Consider the following 18,598-nt stretch of genomic DNA (forward strand, 5'->3'; position numbering starts at 1 on the left):
AGCTGCATTAAGTACTGCAGTGCATCTCCTCTTCAAGGACTGCACCAGATTTGCCAGTTCTTGCTGTGAGATGTTACCCCACTCTTCCACCAAGGCACCTGCATGTTCCCGGACATTTCTGTGAGGAATGGCTCTATCCCTCACCCTCCGATCCAACAGGTCCCAGACGTGCTCAATGGGATTGAGATCCGGGCTCTTCGCTGGCCATGGCAGAACACTGACATTCCTGTCTTGCAGGAAATCATGCACAGAATGAGCAGTATGGCTGGTGGCAGGGTCATGTCAGGATGAGCCTGCAGGAAGGGTACCACATGAGGGAGGAGGATGTCTTCCCCGTAACACACAGCGTTGAGATTGCCTGCAATGACAACAAGCTCAGTCCGATGATGCTGTGAAACACCGCCCCAGACCATGACTGACCCTCCACCTCCAAATCGATCCCGCTCCAAAGTACAGGCCTCGGTGTAACGCTCATTCCTTCGACGATAAACGGCGAATCCGACCATCACTCCTGATGAGACAAAACCGCAACTCGTCAGTGAAGAGCACTTTTTGCCAGTCCTGTCTGGTCCAGCGACGGTGGGTTTGTGCCCATAGGCAACGTTTTTGCCGGTGATGTCTGGTGAGGACCTGCCTTACAACAGGCCTACAGGCCCTGGGCCCAGCCTCTCTCAGACTATTTCAGACAGTCTGAGCACTGATGGAGGGACTGTGCGTTCCTGGTGTAACTCAGCAGTTGTTGTTGCCTTCCTGTACCTGTCCTGCAGGTGTGATGTTTGGATGTACTGATCCTGTGCAGGTGTTGTTACACGTGGTCTGTCACTGCGAGGACGATCAGCTGTCCGTCCTGTCTCCCTGTAGCGTTGTCTTAGGCGTCTCACAGTACGGACATTGCAGTTTACTGCCCTGGCCACATCTGCAGTCCTCATGCCTCCTTCCAGCATGCCTAAGGCACGTTCACACAGATGGGCAGGGACCCTGGGAATCGTTCTTTTGGTGTTTTTCAGAGTCAGTAGAAAGGCCTCTTTAGTGTCCTATGTTTTCTGTGACCTTAATTGCCTACCGTCTGTAAACTGTTAGTGTCTTAACGACCGTTCCACAGGTGCATGTTCATTAATTGTTTGTGGCTCTTTGAAGAAGCATGGGAAACAGTGTTGAAACCCTTTACAATGAAGATCTGTGAAGTTATTTGGATTTTTACGAATTATATTTGAAAGACAGGGTCCTGAAAAAGGGACGTTCCTTTTTTTTTTGCTGAGTTGAGCTTAAAAAGTGAATGTTCCCTCGTTAGGTTTTAGCTCGTCTTGCTCTGGCTAACATTAGTTGTTTATCTTGTTGTTGTTGATGTGTATAACTGAGGGAGAGAGAGCCGACCTTTTCATGGTTGTTTGATCAATAGGACTGTGAAGTTCCCAAATGTAAGAGGACTCCCTTGGTATTTACATATTTACAGAAATACATTCAGGTGTATTTTGTGTCTTTTGCCAAAGTGTTCTAATGATCTAAAGTCACGCTGTTGTTACTGCCTGTAAACACACAGTCCAGTTCATAGTGAATGATGACAGGCCCTACTGCCTGTAAACACACAGTCCAGTTCATAGTGAATGGTGACAGGCCCTACTGCCTGTAAACACACAGTCCAGTTCATAGTGAATGATGACAGGCCCTACTGCCTGTAAACACACAGTCCAGTTCATAGTGAATGATGACAGGCCCTACTGCCTGTAAACACACAGTCCAGTTCATAGTGAATGATGACAGGTCCTACTGCCTGTAAACACACAGTCCAGTTCATAGTGAATGGTGACAGGCCCTACTGCCTGTAAACACACAGTCCAGTTCATAGTGAATGATGACAGGCCCTACTGCCTGTAAACACACAGTCCAGTTCATAGTGAATGATGACAGGCCCTACTGCCTGTAAACACACAGTCCAGTTCATAGTGAATGATGACAGGCCCTACTGCCTGTAAACACACAGTCCAGTTCATAGTGAATGATGACAGGCTCTACTGCCTGTAAACACACAGTCCAGTTCATAGTGAATGATGACAGGTCCTACTGCCTGTAAACACACAGTCCAGTTCAAAGTGAATGATGACAGGCCCTACTGCCTGTAAACACACAGTCCAGTTCAAAGTGAATGATGACAGGCCCTACTGCCTGTAAACACACAGTCCAGTTCATAGTGAATGATGACAGGTCCTACTGCCTGTAAACACACAGTCCAGTTCATAGTGAATGATGACAGGCCCTACTGCCTGTAAACACACAGTCCAGTTCATAGTGAATCATGACAGACCCTACTGCCTGTAAACACACAGTCCAGTTCACAGTGAATGATGACAGGCCCTACTGCCTGTAAACACACAGTCCAGTTCATAGTGAATGAGGACAGGCCCTACTGCCTGTAAACACACAGTCCAGTTCATAGTGATTGATGACAGGCCCTACTGCCTGTAAACACACAGTCCAGTTCAAAGTGAATGATGACAGGCTCTACTGCCTGTAAACACACAGTCCAGTTCATAGTGAATCATGACAGACCCTACTGCCTGTAAACATACAGTCCAGTTCACAGTGAATGATGACAGGCCCTACTGCCTGTAAACACACAGTCCAGTTCATAGTGAATGAGGACAGGCCCTACTGCCTGTAAACACACAGTCCAGTTCAAAGTGAATGATGACAGGCCCTACTGCCTGTAAACACACAGTCCAGTACATAGTGAATGATGACAGGCCCTACTGCCTGTAAACACACAGTCCAGTTCAAAGTGAATCTTTCCCACTCTGTATTGGTCTGTGTAGACTCTGGTCCTGGACAAGACCACTCTGTATTGGTCTGTGTAGACTCTGGTCCTGGACAAGACCACTCTGTATTGGTCTGTGTAGACTCTGGTCCTGGACAAGACCACTCTGTATTGGTCTGTGTAGACTCTGGTCCTGGACAAGACCACTCTGTATTGGTCTGTGTAGACTCTGGTCCTGGACAAGACCACTCTGTATTGGTCTGTGTAGACTCTGGTCCTGGACAAGACCACTCTGTATTGGTCTGTGTAGACTCTGGTCCTGGACAAGACCACTCTGTATTGGTCTGTGTAGACTCTGGTCCTGGACAAGACCACTCTGTATTGGTCTGTGTAGACTCTGGTCCTGGACAAGACCACTCTGTATTGGTCTGTGTAGACGCTGGTCCTGGACAAGACCACTCTGTATTGCGATTTTCACAAATGCTTTACTATACGTCATTCCCAAACATTCTATGAATTTATGACAGTGGTCGCTTGTCAGACAATGTGGGTGTATGTTAAAATACTCAGTTCCATTAACTTTACAGTGTAGCCACGAGTCCAGAATGATCAAACATAGGATCATATACAAAGGATGGAGGACTGGACAGTGCACCTGTCAAACAGAGAATGTTTCTCCCCTTCCCTTACTGCCGGGATGTTTCTCCCCTTCCCTTACTGCCGGGATGTTTCTCCCCTTCCCTTACTGCCGGGATGTTTCTCCTCTTCCCTTACTGCCGGGATGTTTCTCCCCTTCCCTTACTTCCGGGATGTTTCTCCCCTGCCCTTACTGCCGGGACGTTTCTCCCCTTCCCTTACTGCCAAGACGTTTCTCCTCTTCCCTTACTGCCGGGATGTTTCTCCCCTTCCCTTACTGCCGGGATGTTTCTCCTCTTCCCTTACTGCCGGGATGTTTCTCCTCTTCCCTTACTGCCGGGACGTTTCTCCTCTTCCCTTACTGCCGGGACGTTTCTCCTCTTCCCTTACTGCCGGGACGTTTCTCCCCTTCCCTTACTGCCGGGATGTTTCTCCCCTTACTGCCGGGATGTTTCTCCCCTTACTGCCGGGATGTTTCTCCCCTTACTGCCGGGATGTTTCTCCCCTTCCCTTACTGCCGGGATGTTTCTCCTCTTCCCTTACTGCCGGAACGTTTCTCCTCTTCCCTTACTGCCGGGATGTTTCTCCCCTTCCCATACTGCCGGGATGTTTCTCCCCTTCCCTTACTGCCGGGATGTTTCTCCTCTTCCCTTACTGCCGGGATGTTTCTCCTCTTCCCTTACTGCCGGGATGTTTCTCCTCTTCCCTTACTGCCGGGATGTTTCTCCTCTTCCCTTACTGCCGGGATGTTTCCCCTCTTCCCTTACTGCCGGGATGTTTTTCCCCTTCCCTTACTGCCGGGATGTTTCTCCTCTTCCCTTACTGCCGGAACGTTTCTCCTCTTCCCTTACTGCCGGGATGTTTCTCCCCTTCCCATACTGCCGGGATGTTTCTCCCCTTCCCTTACTGCCGGGATGTTTCTCCTCTTCCCTTACTGCCGGGATGTTTCTCCTCTTCCCTTACTGCCGGGATGTTTCTCCCCTTCCCTTACTGCCGGGATGTTTCTCCTCTTCCCTTACTGCCGGGATGTTTCCCCTCTTCCCTTACTGCCGGGATGTTTCTCCCCTTCCCTTACTGCCGGGATGTTTCTCCTCTTCCCTTACTGCCGGAACGTTTCTCCTCTTCCCTTACTGCCGGGATGTTTCTCCCCTTCCCATACTGCCGGGATGTTTCTCCCCTTCCCTTACTGCCGGGATGTTTCTCCTCTTCCCTTACTGCCGGGATGTTTCTCCTCTTCCCTTACTGCCGGGATGTTTCTCCCCTTCCCTTACTGCCGGGATGTTTCTCCCCTTCCCTTACTGCCGGGATGTTTCTCCTCTTCCCTTACTGCCGGAACGTTTCTCCTCTTCCCTTACTGCCGGGATGTTTCTCCCCTTCCCATACTGCCGGGATGTTTCTCCTCTTCCCTTACTGCCGGGATGTTTCTCCTCTTCCCTTACTGCCGGGATGTTTCTCCTCTTCCCTTACTGCCGGGATGTTTCTCCTCTTCCCTTACTGCCGGGATGTTTCTCCTCTTCCCTTACTGCCGGGATGTTTCTCCCCTTCCCTTACTGCCGGGATGTTTCTCCTCTTCCCTTACTGCCGGAACGTTTCTCCTCTTCCCTTACTGCCGGGATGTTTCTCCCCTTCCCATACTGCCGGGATGTTTCTCCCCTTCCCTTACTGCCGGGATGTTTCTCCTCTTCCCTTACTGCCGGGATGTTTCTCCCCTTCCCTTACTGCCGGGATGTTTCTCCTCTTCCCTTACTGCCGGGATGTTTCTCCCCTTCCCTTACTGCCGGGATGTTTCTCCCCTTCCCTTACTGCCGGGATGTTTCTCCTCTTCCCTTACTGCCGGGATGTTTCTCCCCTTCCCTTACTGCCGGGATGTTTCTCCCCTTCCCTTACTGCCGGGATGTTTCTCCTCTTCCCTTACTGCCGGGATGTTTCTCCTCTTCCCTTACTGCTGTGATGTATTTATAGGTTTCTTCCCTCATAACTTCAGATTGACCTGGCTGAGGTTTGTGGCCTCTCTGACCTGGTTTAGTGTTTTTGTTGTCAGACACCTGGTTCTTGATAAAAGCCAGTGGAAACTAGAGATGCTAGGAGCCAGTCACGGACTTGGCTTAGACTTGATCATATATCAAAACATCGTCGGTTTCCCAGACACAGATTAAGCCAACAGGTTTTGATTTAGACCTTCCTAATATTGAGTTGCCCCCCCCGTTTGACGTCAGAACAGCCTCAATTCGTCGTGGCATGGAATCTGCAAGGTGTGAAAGCGTTCCACAGGGATGCTGGTCCATGTTGACTCCAATGCTTCCCACAGTTGTCAAGTTGTCTGGATGTCCTTTGGGTGGTGGACCATTCTTTATACACACAGGAAACTGTTGAGTGTGGAAAAACCCAGCAGCGTTGCAGTTCTTGACACACACAAACCGGTGCGCCTGGCACCTACTACCATACCCCGTTCAAAGACACTTAAATCTTTTGTTTTGCCCATTCACCCTCTGAATGGCACACATTCACAATCCATGTCTCAATTGTCTCAAGGATTAAAAATCCTTATTTAACCCGTCTCCTCCCCTTCATCTACACTGATTGAAGTGGATTTAACAAGTGACGTCAATAAGGGATCATAGCTTTCACCTGGATTCACCTGGTCAGTCTGTCATGGAGAGAGAAGGTGTTCTTAATGTTTAGTAACCTACAGTATTTACAGTGCATTCAGAAAGTATTCAGACCTCTTAACTTTTTCCACATTTTGTTACGTTACAGCCTTATTATAAAATGTATAAAATAATTTTTCCCCTCATCAATCTACACACAATACCCCATAATGAGAAGGCAAAATACGATTACCTTTTTGTATAAAGAATATAAAACCAAAATACCTTATTTACATAAGTATTCAGACCATTTGCAATGAGACTCGAAATTGAGCTCTGTGCATCCTGTTTCCATTGATCATCCTTGATGTTTCTCCAACTTGATTGGAGTCCACCTGTGGAAACTCAAATTGATTGGACATGAAAAGGCACACACCTGTCTATATAAGATCCCAAAGTTGACAGTGCATGTCAGAGCAAAAACCAAGCCATGAGGTTGAAGAAATTCTCCGTAGAACCCCAGAGACAGGATTGTGTCGAGGCACAGATCTGGGTAAGGGTACCAAAACATTTCTGGAGCATTGAAGGTCCCCAAGAACACAGTGGCCTCCATCATTCTTAAATGGAAGAAGTTTGAACCACCAAGACTCTTCCTAGAGCTGGCTGCTCGGCCAAACTGAGCAATCGGGGGAGAAGGGTCTTGGTCAGATGAGGTGAGCAAGAACCCCAATGGTCTCTCTGACAGAGCTCCAGAGTTCCTCTGTGGGAGATGGGAGAACCTCCCAGAATGACAACCATCTCTGCAGCACTCCACCAATCAGGCCTTTATGGTAGGGTGGCCAGACGGAAGCCACTCCTCAGTAAAAGCCACATGAGAAGCCCACTTGGAGTTTGTCAAAAGGCACCTAAAGAACTCTCAGACCATGAGAAACAAGATTCTTGATCTGATGAAACCAAGATTGAACTCTTTGGCCTGAATGCCAAGTGTCACGTCTGGAAGAAACCTGGCACCATCCCTACGGTGAAGCAGGGTGGTGGCACCATCCCTACGGTGAAGCAGGGTGGTGGCACCATCCCTACGGTGAAGCAGGGTGGTGGCAGCATCCCTACGGTGAAGCAGGGTGGTGGCAGCATCCCTACGCTGAAGCATGGTGGTGGCAGCATCACTACGGTGAAGCAGGGTGGTGGCAGCATCACTACGGTGAAGCATGGTGGTGGCAGAGGTGCTTCAACAAAGTACTGAGTAAAGGGTCTGAATACAGATATATATTATATTTTTTTATTTTATGTAAATGCAATTATTTCTAAACCTGTTTTTGCTTTGTAATTACAGGGTTTTGTGTGTAGATTGAGTTAAAACAATTGTTTTATTTATTTTTTAGAATAAGGTTGTAACGTAAGAAAACGTGGAAAAAGTCAAGGGGTCTGAATACTTTCAAAATGCACTGTATTTGTTATAATTGTTTACGTCGTTGATTTTGATGTTTACAAAGTGGGATTCAAATGGATTTCATGGTCATTTTTTTTGTTGTTAACAACAAAATACTCAGATATAAATTCTAACATTTAAAAAAAAATGTATAAACACATCTTGATCAGATAAGTGTTCAACCACCTGACTGTTTACATGTCAGAATCACCTTTTGGCAGTGATTACAGCTGTGAGTGTTTCTGGGTACGTATTGTGAGAGCCTGTATTGTGCAACATTTGCCCATTTGTATTATTTTCTAAGTTCTTCACGCTCTGTCAAGTTGGTCATTGCTATCCAACCATTATGAAGTTTTGCCATAGATTTTCAAGCAGATTTAAGTCAACTGTAACTAGGCCTCTCAGAAACATTCACTGTCTTCTTGGTAAGCAACTCCAGTGTAGATTTGGCCTTGTGTTTTAGGTTATTGTCCTGCTGAAAGGTGAATTATTCTCCTAGTGTCTGGTGGAAAGCAGACCGAACCAGGTTTTCCTCTAGGATTTGCCCTGAGCTTAGCTCCATTCCATTTATTTTTATCCTGAAAAACTCCCCAGTTCTTAATGATTACAAGCATACCCATAACATGATGCAGCCACCACTATGCTTGAAATTATGGAGAGAGTGGTACTCAGTGACATGTTTGGGGCAAATCCAATATAACACAACACTTTGTATTCAAGACAAATAGTGAATTGCTTTGACAAATGTTTTACGGTATTACTTTAGTGCCTTACTGCAAACACGAAGCATGTTTTGGAATAATTTTATTCTGTATAGATGTTCTTATCTTCACTCTGTCAAGAAGGTTAGTTTTGTAAACAACTACAATGTTGTTGATCCATCCTCAGTGTTCTATCACAGCCATTGAACTCTGTAAATGTTTTAAAGTCACCATTGGCCTCATGGTGAACTCCCTGAGCGGGTTCCTTCTTCTCTGGCAACTGTGTTGAATCTGTGTTTGAAATTCACTGCTTGACTGAGGGACCTTACAATTCTATGTATGTGTGGGGTACAGAGATGAGGTAGTTGTTCAACACTATTATGCAACTCATTATGTGACTTGTTAAGCACATTTTCACTCCTGATTTATTTATTGAGTAACACACTGAATGAATTCTCCTCAGCTGAGTTTAGAAAGACTTAATCAGGATACCTAGTAGCTTTCCCGTGACAATAGAAATACCTCTCATTTCCTGTTGAGGTCCAGACTCAAGCAGGTGTTGATGCATGACATTGTTACCCAATCCTGTGCTTTGTGTGGCTTTTAGATCCGTTTATATAAACGATCACAGCTGTTTTGATTTGGTTTGATATCATTTCCTGGTTTGATATCATTTCCTGGTTTGATATCATTTCCTGGTTTGATATAATTTCCTGTTTTGATATCATTTCCTGTTTTGATATTGCAGCCTTGGCTGGAGTTCAGAGACAGTTGCAAGTTCCAGAGGAACAAGAATGCTGAATATTTTCTGCGTATTTGCCCAGTTTTCTTTAAAATGCCAAAATGCAGTGTTTTTTTTAAATGTTAAATATCCGTATCAAAATCAATTTTGGGTAACAATCAAGTATCTTATTGTAATAGATTTCCATTAAAATGGGGGGGAAAAATAGCTTCTTTTTTTTTAGCAAGACTAGTACTGCATGGGAGTGGTCTGAGTGGGCTGGGGAAAACCAAAAACTGTCTGCTATTGTCAGTGTGGTTTGGAACGCTGTTTGTTATTGGTCTATTAATCAATTTACAGCGTGGTGATGTCACCATAAACAAACAACTCCCGCACATACAAAAACTGCTGATTAGAAGGTCCTATGTAAATTGTATTTTGAAACCGCAACTATTAGGAAATAACACTGATTCCAAAAGAATCATACTTTTACAGTGTTAGTTTCATCAGGGGTTGTACAATTTATAAAACACAAATTTTATGACTTGAACCACTCTTTTATGTTGAGTTGGTTTAAACTGGTTTAAAAATGACAGATGTACAACTCGATGTTTATCTACTGATGGTGTTAAACCAGGTTTTCTGGATTTTGCGAAAGGTGTCCTGAAGGATGCCATTCTGGGTCCTGTACTTTTTACTGTTTACATTAACAATATCGACTTGTCTGTAAAAAATAAAAAAATGTTTTATCTCCACTTGTATGCTGATGATACTGTTGTGTTTGACCCCAAGGTTGACCAGGCTCTATCTGAACTTTCCTGCCTTCAATGTATTACAGAAAAATGTTATTGACCTGAAATTAGTATTGAATGCAGGAAAAACTAAACTAAGTATATGCTCTCCAGAGCACATAAAAATAACTCTGATTTGAGGTGGGGGAGTTACCAGGGGAGGGGTGAGGAGGGGGAGTTACCAGGGGAGGGGTGAGGAGGGGGAGTTACCAGGGGAGGGGTGAGGAGGGGGAGTTACCAGGGGAGGGGTGAGGAGGGGGAGTTACCGGGGGAGGGGTGAGGAGGGGGAGTTACCGGGGGAGTTACCGGGAGAGGGGTGAGGAGGGGGAGTTACCGGGAGAGGGGTGAGGAGGGGGAGTTACCGGGAGAGGGGTGAGGAGGGGGAGTTACCGGGAGAGGGGTGAGGAGGGGGAGTTACCGGGAGAGGGGTGAGGAGGGGGAGTTACCAGGAGAGGGGTGAGGAGGGGGAGTTACCGGGAGAGGGGTGAGGAGGGGGAGTTACCGGGAGAGGGGTGAGGAGGGGGAGTTACCGGGAGAGGGGTGAGGAGGGGGAGTTACCGGGAGAGGGGTGAGGAGGGGGAGTTACCGGGAGAGGGGTGAGGAGGGGGAGTTACCATGGTAGGGGTGAGGAGGGGGAGTTAACTGAGGAGGGGGAGTTACCAGGGGAGGGGTAAATCCCCCTCCTCACCCCTCCGCTGTTAGGAGGGAAGGTTACCAGGGTCGGTTGAGGAGGGAAGGTGGGAAGAACGAACGAGAGGGAGGGTTTTCTGTCCTGCAGACAAGGACTCCGGGCAGTCAAATCGACCCTGCCTTCAGAGGAACAAGGAATCTGTCAGTCATATCGACCCTGCCTTCAGAGGAACAAGGAATCTGTCAGTCAAATCGACCCTGCCTTCAGAGGAACAAGGAATCTGTCAGTCAAATCGACCCTGCCTTCAGAGGAACATGGAATCTGTCAGTCAAATCGACCCTGCCTTCAGAGGAACAAGTAATCTGTCAGTCAAATCGACCCTGCCTTCAGAGGAACAAGGAATCTGTCAGTCATATCGACCCTGCCTTCAGAAGAACAAGGAATCTGTCAGTCAAATCGACCATGCCTTCAGAGGAACAAGGAATCTGTCAGTCATATCGACCCTGCCTTCAGAGGAACAAGGAATCTGTCAGTCATATCGACCCTGCCTTCAGAGGAACATGGAATCTGTCAGTCATATCGACCCTGCCTTCAGAGGAACATGGAATCTGTCAGTCATATCGACCCTGCCTTCAGAGGAACAAGGAATCTGTCAGTCAAATCGACCCTGCCTTCAGAGGAACAAGGAATCTGTCAGTCAAGTCGACCCTGCCTTCTGCCTTCAGAGGAAGTTACCTCTGCTGCAGAGGATAAGTTCATTAGAGTTACCAGCCTCAGAAATTGCAGCCCAATAGATGATTCACAGAGTTCAAGTAACAGACACATGTCAACATCAACTGTTCAGAGGAGACTTCGTGAATCAGATGGGATATGCTTATCCTCTGGATAACTTCATTAGAGATACCAACCAAGAATAATAATAAGAAGAGATTTGCTTGGGCCAAGAAACACGAGCAATGGACATCTGTCCTTTGGTCTGATGAGTCCAAATTTGAGCATGTGTGGTTCCCACCGTGAAGCATGGAGGAGGTGTTGTGATGGTTCTTTGCTGGGTGGCACTGACAGTGATTTATTTAGAATTTAAGGCACACTTAACCACCATGGCTACCACAGCATTCTGCAGCGATACGCCATCCCATCTGGTTTGGGTTTAGTGGGACTATCATTTGTTTTTCAACAGGACAATGACCCAACACACCTCCAGGCTGTGTAAGGGTTATTTGACCAATAAGGAGAGTGCTGGAGTGCTGCATCAGATGACCTGGCTTCCACAATCACCTGACCTCATCCCAATTGAGATGGTTTGGGATGAGTTGGATCACAGAGTGAAGGAAAAGCAGCCAACAAGTGCTCAGCATATGTGGGAACTCCTTCAAGACTGCTGGAAAAGCATTCCAGGTGACTACCTCATGAAGCTGAGTGCCTTGTGTGCAAAGATGTCATCAAGGCAAAGGGTGGCTACTTTGAAGAATTTAAAATATTTAAAATACGTTTACTATTTTATTTAACACTTTTTTTTGGTTACTACATTATTCCATATGTGTTATTTCATAGTTTTGATGTCTTCATTATTATTCTGAAAATAGTAAAAATAATGAAAAACCCTTGAATGACTAGGTGTGTCAACTTTTGACTGGTAATGTATATGGAAAATTAGTTTTTAAAATCTTGATTAGAAAAGTATTCACACCCCATATACATATATATAAGTTAAATCCATTATAATCCTTCTTTGTAAAATAACAAAATGTGTTAAAAGTAAAGGGGTGTGAATAACTACTGAAGGCATGATTGTAATAGTTTGTTTTCTTTACCAGGAATAGATGTTGGGAAATTGGACTGAGTAGGAGATTCTGTTCTATTCACGACCAGACAAGGAAGACTATTTAGGCCCTTCCCTCTGGAGTGGGGCAGATTGTTCACCCATAACTGCATGACTGATCCTCAACACGGGGGCCCCTCAGGGGCGAGTGCTTAGTCCCCTCCCCTCCTGTACTCCCTGTTCACCCACGACTGCATGGCCAAGCACGACTCCAACACCATCATTAAGTTTGCTGATAACACAACAGTGGTAGGCCTGATCACTGACAATGATGAGACGGCTTATAGGGATGAGGTCAGAGACCTGGCCTGGTGGTGCCAGGACAACAACCTCTCCCTCAACGTGATCAAGACAAAGGAGCTGATCGTGGACTACAGGAAAAGGCGGTCCGAACAGGCCCCCCATTAACATCAACGGGGCTGTAGTGGAGCGAGTCGGGAGTTTTGAGTTCCTTGGTGTCCATATCACCAACGACCTATCATAGTCCAAACACACCAAGACAGTCGTGAAGAGGGCACAACAAAACCGTTTCCCCCTCAGGAGACTGAAAATATTTGTCACAGGCCCCCAGATCCACAAAAAGTTATACAGCTGCACCATCGAGAGCATCCTGACCCTTTGCATCACCGCCTGGTATGGCAACTGCTCGGCATCTGACCGTAAGGCACTACAGAGGGTAGTGCGAACGGCCCAGTACATCACTGGGGCCGAGCTTCCTGCTATCCAGGACCTATATAATAGCCGGTGTCAGAGGAAAGCCCAGAAAATTGTCATAGACTCCAGTCACCCAAGTTATAGACTGTTTTCTCTACTACCGCACGGCAAGCGGTACCGGAGCGCCAAGTCTAAGACCAAAAGGCTCCTCAACAGTTTCTACCCCCAAGCCATTAGACAATTTATATCGACCCCCCCCCCCCCCCCCCCCGCCTTGTACACTGCTGCTACTCACTGTTTATTTGTTACCTGTGCAGAGTCACTTCACCCCCACCGACATGTACAGATTACCTCAACTAGCCTGTACCCCCACACACTGACTCGGTACCGGTGCCCCCTGTATATAGCCTCCACACTGACTCGGTATCGGTGCCCCCTGTATATAGCCTCCACATTGACTCTGTACCGTAACACCCTGTATATAGCCTCCACATTGACTCTGTACCGTAACACCCTGTATATAGCCTCCACATTGACTCTGTACCGTAACACCCTGTATATAGCCCCCACATTGACTCTGTGCCGGTGCCCCCTGTATAGAGCCTTGTTTTTCTTATTGTGTTACTTTTTCTTATTACTTTATTTTAGTCTGCTTGGTAAATATTTTCTTCTTGAACTGCACTGTTGGTTAAGGGCTTGTAAGTCAGCATTTCACGGTAAAATCGACACTTGTTGTTTTTGGCGCATGTGACAAAGTTTGATTTGATTATTATGAACCTTGCTGAAGAGTCGTTTTGGTCTCCCTCTCTTAAACATTGTTTAATACGAATTGAAGTTTGTCTTATTTGTATCCAGAATTTCTCCACACCTTGACCGGTTTTCAAGCCATATTGATAACTGTCCCCTGTCTTCTTCCTCTAGGCCAGAGCACCAGTACATGGAGCGGTTCTGGAAGGAGGCGCGTGTTGGGGATTTCATTAGACTGCGCTGTAATGAGATCCTGCCTGCAGATGTTCTACTGCTCAGTTCCAGCGACCCGGACCGCCTGGTCCACATCGAGACAGCTACCCTGGATGGAGAGACCAACCTCAAACAGAGACGGGTTGTCTGCAGCTTCCTAGACCTGGTGAGACTATACATTTAACAATCAACCTCAGACCTGGTGGTCCCCAGCTTCCTAGAACTGGTGAGACTATACATTTAACAATCAACCTCACACCTGGTGGTCCCCAGCTTCCTAGACCTGGTGGTCCCCAGCTTCCTAGACCTGGTGAGACTATACATTTAACAATGAACCTCAGACCTGGTGGTCCCCAGCTTCCTAGAACTGCGGACCAGTCAAACTACGTTTCTAGTCAATCCTCACGTACCCTAAAATGTGAATGTATTTCATACGGAAAAAAATTGTTAAATAAAAAAGTAAAATTAGCAAGTGAGCGTCCTCTTCGTCACGCGCCCAGAGACTGATTTCCAACTGTGAGTCCCTGTACCAAAACTCCAAATTATTCCTTGTTTTGGAAGAAATAAGCCTAAAACTTTGAACAGACTGTTGACATCTAGTGGAAGCCATAGGAATTGCAATCTGGGAGCTGGAATTGCATAGGACCCATAGCTTTCCATTGTAAGAGCATGGGATCTCAAAAAATATATATATTGTTTGGTTTTTCTTTGGATTCTCTCTTACCATATCAATTGTGTTATAGTCTCATACTGTATTTTAACATTTCTACAAACTTCAAAGTGTTTTCTATCCAATGGTACCAACTATATGCATATCCTAGCTTCTGAGCCTGAGGAACAGGAGGTTTACTTTGGGCATGTCAGTCAGGCAGAAATTCTGAATATAGTTCTCCCTAGTCCTAACAAGTTTTAATGCAGACAGAGAAGAGCTCCAACTTCTTAATCATAGCCTCAATTTTGTCCCGCACATTGAATATAGTTCTGCCGACCTGGGGCGGCAGGGTAGCCTAGTGGTTAGAGCGTTGGGCTAGTAACCGGAAGGTTGCAAGTTCAAATCCCCGACCTGACGAGGTACAAATCTGTCGTTCTGCCCCTGAACAAGCAGTTAACCCACTGTTCCTAGGCCGTCATTGAAAATATGAAAAAAAAAAAGAATTTGTTCTTAACTGACTTGCCTAGTTAAATAAAGGTAAAAAGAAAAAAAAATAGTTACTGTAATCCCAGATTCAGATCATTCAGGTGAGAAAAAACATCACCCAGATAGGCCATTCTTGTGAGAAACTCGTCATCATATAAACGGTCAGACAAGTGAAATTTATGTTCAGTAAAGAACTTTAAGCTCGTCTCTCAATTAAAAATACGTGTTGATGCTTTGCCCCTTGATAACCAGTGCACTTCTGTATGTTGATATGGTCGCTGCCCATATCAGTGCATAGTGCAGAAAATACACAAGAGTTCAGGGGCCTTGCTTTAACAAAGTTAACCATTTTCACTGTAGTGTCCAAAACATCTTTCAAGCTGTCAGGTTTTCCCTTGGCAGTAAGAGCCTCTCGGTGGATGCTGCAGTGTACCCAAGAGCCTCTCGGTGGATGCTGCAGTGTACCCAAGAGCCTCTAGGTGGATGCTGCAGTGTACCCAAGAGCCTCTAGGTGGATGCTGCAGTGTACCCAAGAGCCTCTAGGTGGATGCTGCAGTGTACCCAAGTGGTGTCGGGAGCAACTGCTTGCACGTGCGTTACCACTCCACTATGTCTCCCTGTCATGGCTTGTGCTCCGTCAGTACAGATACCAACACATTTTGACCACCAAAGTCCATTTGATGTCACAAAACTTTAAAAAACATCCTCTCCTGTTGTCCTGGTATCCAGTGGTTTGCAGAAGAGGATGTCATCCTTAATTGACCCCCGTAAACGGTACGGACATATACCAGGAGCTGTGCCAGGCCCGCCATGTTTGTTGACTCATCCTGCTGTAACGCATAGAATTCACTGGCTTGTATGTGAAGCAGTAACTGTTTCAAAACATCTCCTGCCATGTTACTGATGCGCCGTGAAACAGTGTTGTTTGATGAAGTCATTGTCTGTATAGTTTCTTGGGCCTTTTCCCCCAGTATTGTCCCAGACATATCTGTGGCAGTAGGGAGAATTAAGTCCTCCACAATAGTATGAGGCTTGCCTTGGACAATGGATCTGATCCCAGTAGGCGACCCAAAACAACGGCTCCGCAGAGGGGGCAGACGGAGCAGGTCAGGTTCCGTAGACGGGCACATTGCTCACCGCTCCCGAGTATACTACTCGCCAATGTCCAGTCTCTTGACAACAAGGTAGACGAAATCCGGGCAAGGGTTGCCTTCCAGAGAGACATCAGAGATTGTAACATTCTCTGTTTCACGGAAACATGGCTCACTTGGGATACGTTATCAGAGTCGGTACAGCCACCTGGTTTCTTCAGCCATCGCACCGACAGAAACAAGCATATTTTTCTTCACCTGACCTAGAATCTTGCCATCTTTATGTAATACATGTATCACTAGCCACTTTAAACAATGCTACTTTATATAATGTTTACATACCCTACATTACTCATCTCATATGTATATACTGTACTATATACCATCTACTGCATCTTGCCTATGCCGTTCGGCCATCGCTCATCCATATATTTATATTGACATATTCTTATTCATTCCTTTACACTTGTGTGTATTAGGTGGTTGTTGGGAAATTGTTAGATTACTTGTTAGATTTTACTGCATGGTCGGAACTAGAAGCAAAGCACAAGCATTTCGCTAGACTCGCATTAACATCTGCTAACCATGTGTATATGACCAATAACATTTGATTTGATTTATACACATACCAGGCTTCTTACATCACCAATATATACATATACTGTACATCACTCTGGAACTGCAGGGAAATGTAGCCGTTTAACATTAGAAAAGAAGGGAGCCCACATTGCATAGAATTTGTCTTCAGACCCATTGAGTGTGTTGAATTTTTTCCAACTATGAAATTCAAAACGGATTTAATCCAATTGCATGAGAAGGGGGTATAGATAATTCCCATCTAAGTCAAATGAATCGTCTCGCTATCATAGTGACAAAGTCAATTACATCCTTGTTCATTTTGGTCAGTTGTATTGTGGGTAAGGAAACCCCAAATAGTGCAATGAAAGGGTCTGGCTCGATCTGTGTGCCGCTTAATTCTGAGAGTGTGTTAAAGATGTCTTTCCAGAAACCAACAAGAGATGGGCAACACCAAAACATGTGTACGTGATTAGCAGGATTACATTGTACACAATTAGGGTTCACATCCTTGTAAATTTTGCATTGAATGAGACCGTGTCAAGCGCGTATATAGAAGAGCTCTATACCCTTTTGATTGCCCCTTCCCATAGTTCATCAGATATTTCCTCACCCAGTTCCTCCTCCCATGAGGATTTAATATTGTTTAATGAGATCAAATTTGACTATAGATTATTGACAATGTGCCTTTCAGAGTAGAAAGTGGGATAAGAAACGTGTCGAACATTTTTCCCAGGAAGGGAATCCTGGATCTATGCTGTGGACGTAATTCAGGACTTGTAAGAACCTGTTCTTATAGCCTTTAGCCGTACCCTCATCCTACTCCTCCTCTGGTGATGTAGAGGTGAATCCAGCCCTGCAGTGCCTAGCTCCACTCCCATTCCCCAGGCGCTCTCATTTGTTGACTTCTGTAAAAAGCCTTGGTTTCATGCATGTTAACATTAGAAGCCTCCTCCCTAAGTTTGTTTTATTCACTGCCTTAGCACACTTTGCCAACCCGGATGTCTTAGCCATGTCTGAATCCTGGTTTAGGAAGACCACCAAAAACCCTGAAATGTCCATCCCTAACTATAACATTTTCAGACCAGATAGAACTGCCAAAGGGTGCGGAGTTAGCCTGCAGAGTTCTGTCTTTACTATCCAGGTCTGTGCCCAAACAATTTGAGCTTGTACTTTTAAAAATCCACCTTTCCAGAAACAAGTCTCTCACCATTGCCGCTTTCTATAGACCACCTTCAGCCCCCAGCTGTGCGCTGGACACCTGATATGTGAATTGATTCCCACCCCCCATCCATCTATCTTCAGAGCTCGTACTGTTAGGTGACCTTAACTGGGACATGCTTAACACCCCGGCCATCCTACAATCTAAGCTTGATGCCCTCATTCTCACACAAATTATCAATGAACCTACCAGGTACAACCCCAAATCAGTAAACACAGGCACCCTCATAGATCTCATCCTAACCAACCTGCCCTCCAAATACAACTCTGCTGTCTTCAACCAGGATCTCAGCGATCATTGCCTGCATCCGTAATGGGTCAGCGGTCAAACAACCTCCACTCATCACTGTCAAACGCTCCCTGAAACACTTCAGCGAGCAGGCCTTTCTAATCGACCTGGCCGGGGTATCCTGGAAGGATATTGACCTCATCCCGTCAGTAGAGGATGCCTGGTTATTTAAAAACAATGCCTTCCTCACCATCTTAAATAAGCATGCCCCATTCAAGAAATGTAGAACCAGGAACAGATATAGCCCTTGGTTCTCTCCAGACCTGAGTGCTCTTAACCAACACAAAAACATCCTATGGCGTTCTGCATTAGCATCGAACAGCCCCCGTGATATGCAACTTTTCAGGGAAGCTAGAAATCAATATACACAGGGAGTTAGAAAAGCCAAGGCTAGCTTTTTTAAGCAGACATTTGCTTCCTGCAACACAAACTCAAAAAAGTTCATCACACGCTGTTGTTGCTGTGTATTATCTATCCTGTTGACTCATCACACGCTGTTGTTGCTGTGTATTATCTATCCTGTTGACTCATCACACACTGCTGCTACTGTGTATTGTCTATCCTGTTGACTCATCACATATGCTACTGTGTATTATCT

General features: G+C 45.8%; 1 protein-coding gene across 2 annotated transcripts in view; it reads left to right on the plus strand.

Moving 5' to 3' along the window:
• Positions 1 to 18,598, plus strand: part of atp10a (ATPase phospholipid transporting 10A) — a 136,553-nt gene that overhangs the window by 9,044 nt on the left and 108,911 nt on the right. For both annotated transcript variants that reach the window (XM_036978985.1, XM_036978913.1), the window contains exon 2: positions 13,647 to 13,851. In XM_036978985.1, the coding sequence (XP_036834880.1) occupies positions 13,647 to 13,851 (205 nt within the window). The remainder of the gene's footprint in view (positions 1 to 13,646; positions 13,852 to 18,598) is intronic.

Source organism: Oncorhynchus mykiss, chromosome 1 (genome assembly GCF_013265735.2).
Source record: "Oncorhynchus mykiss isolate Arlee chromosome 1, USDA_OmykA_1.1, whole genome shotgun sequence".
Lineage (NCBI taxonomy): Eukaryota > Metazoa > Chordata > Actinopteri > Salmoniformes > Salmonidae > Oncorhynchus > Oncorhynchus mykiss.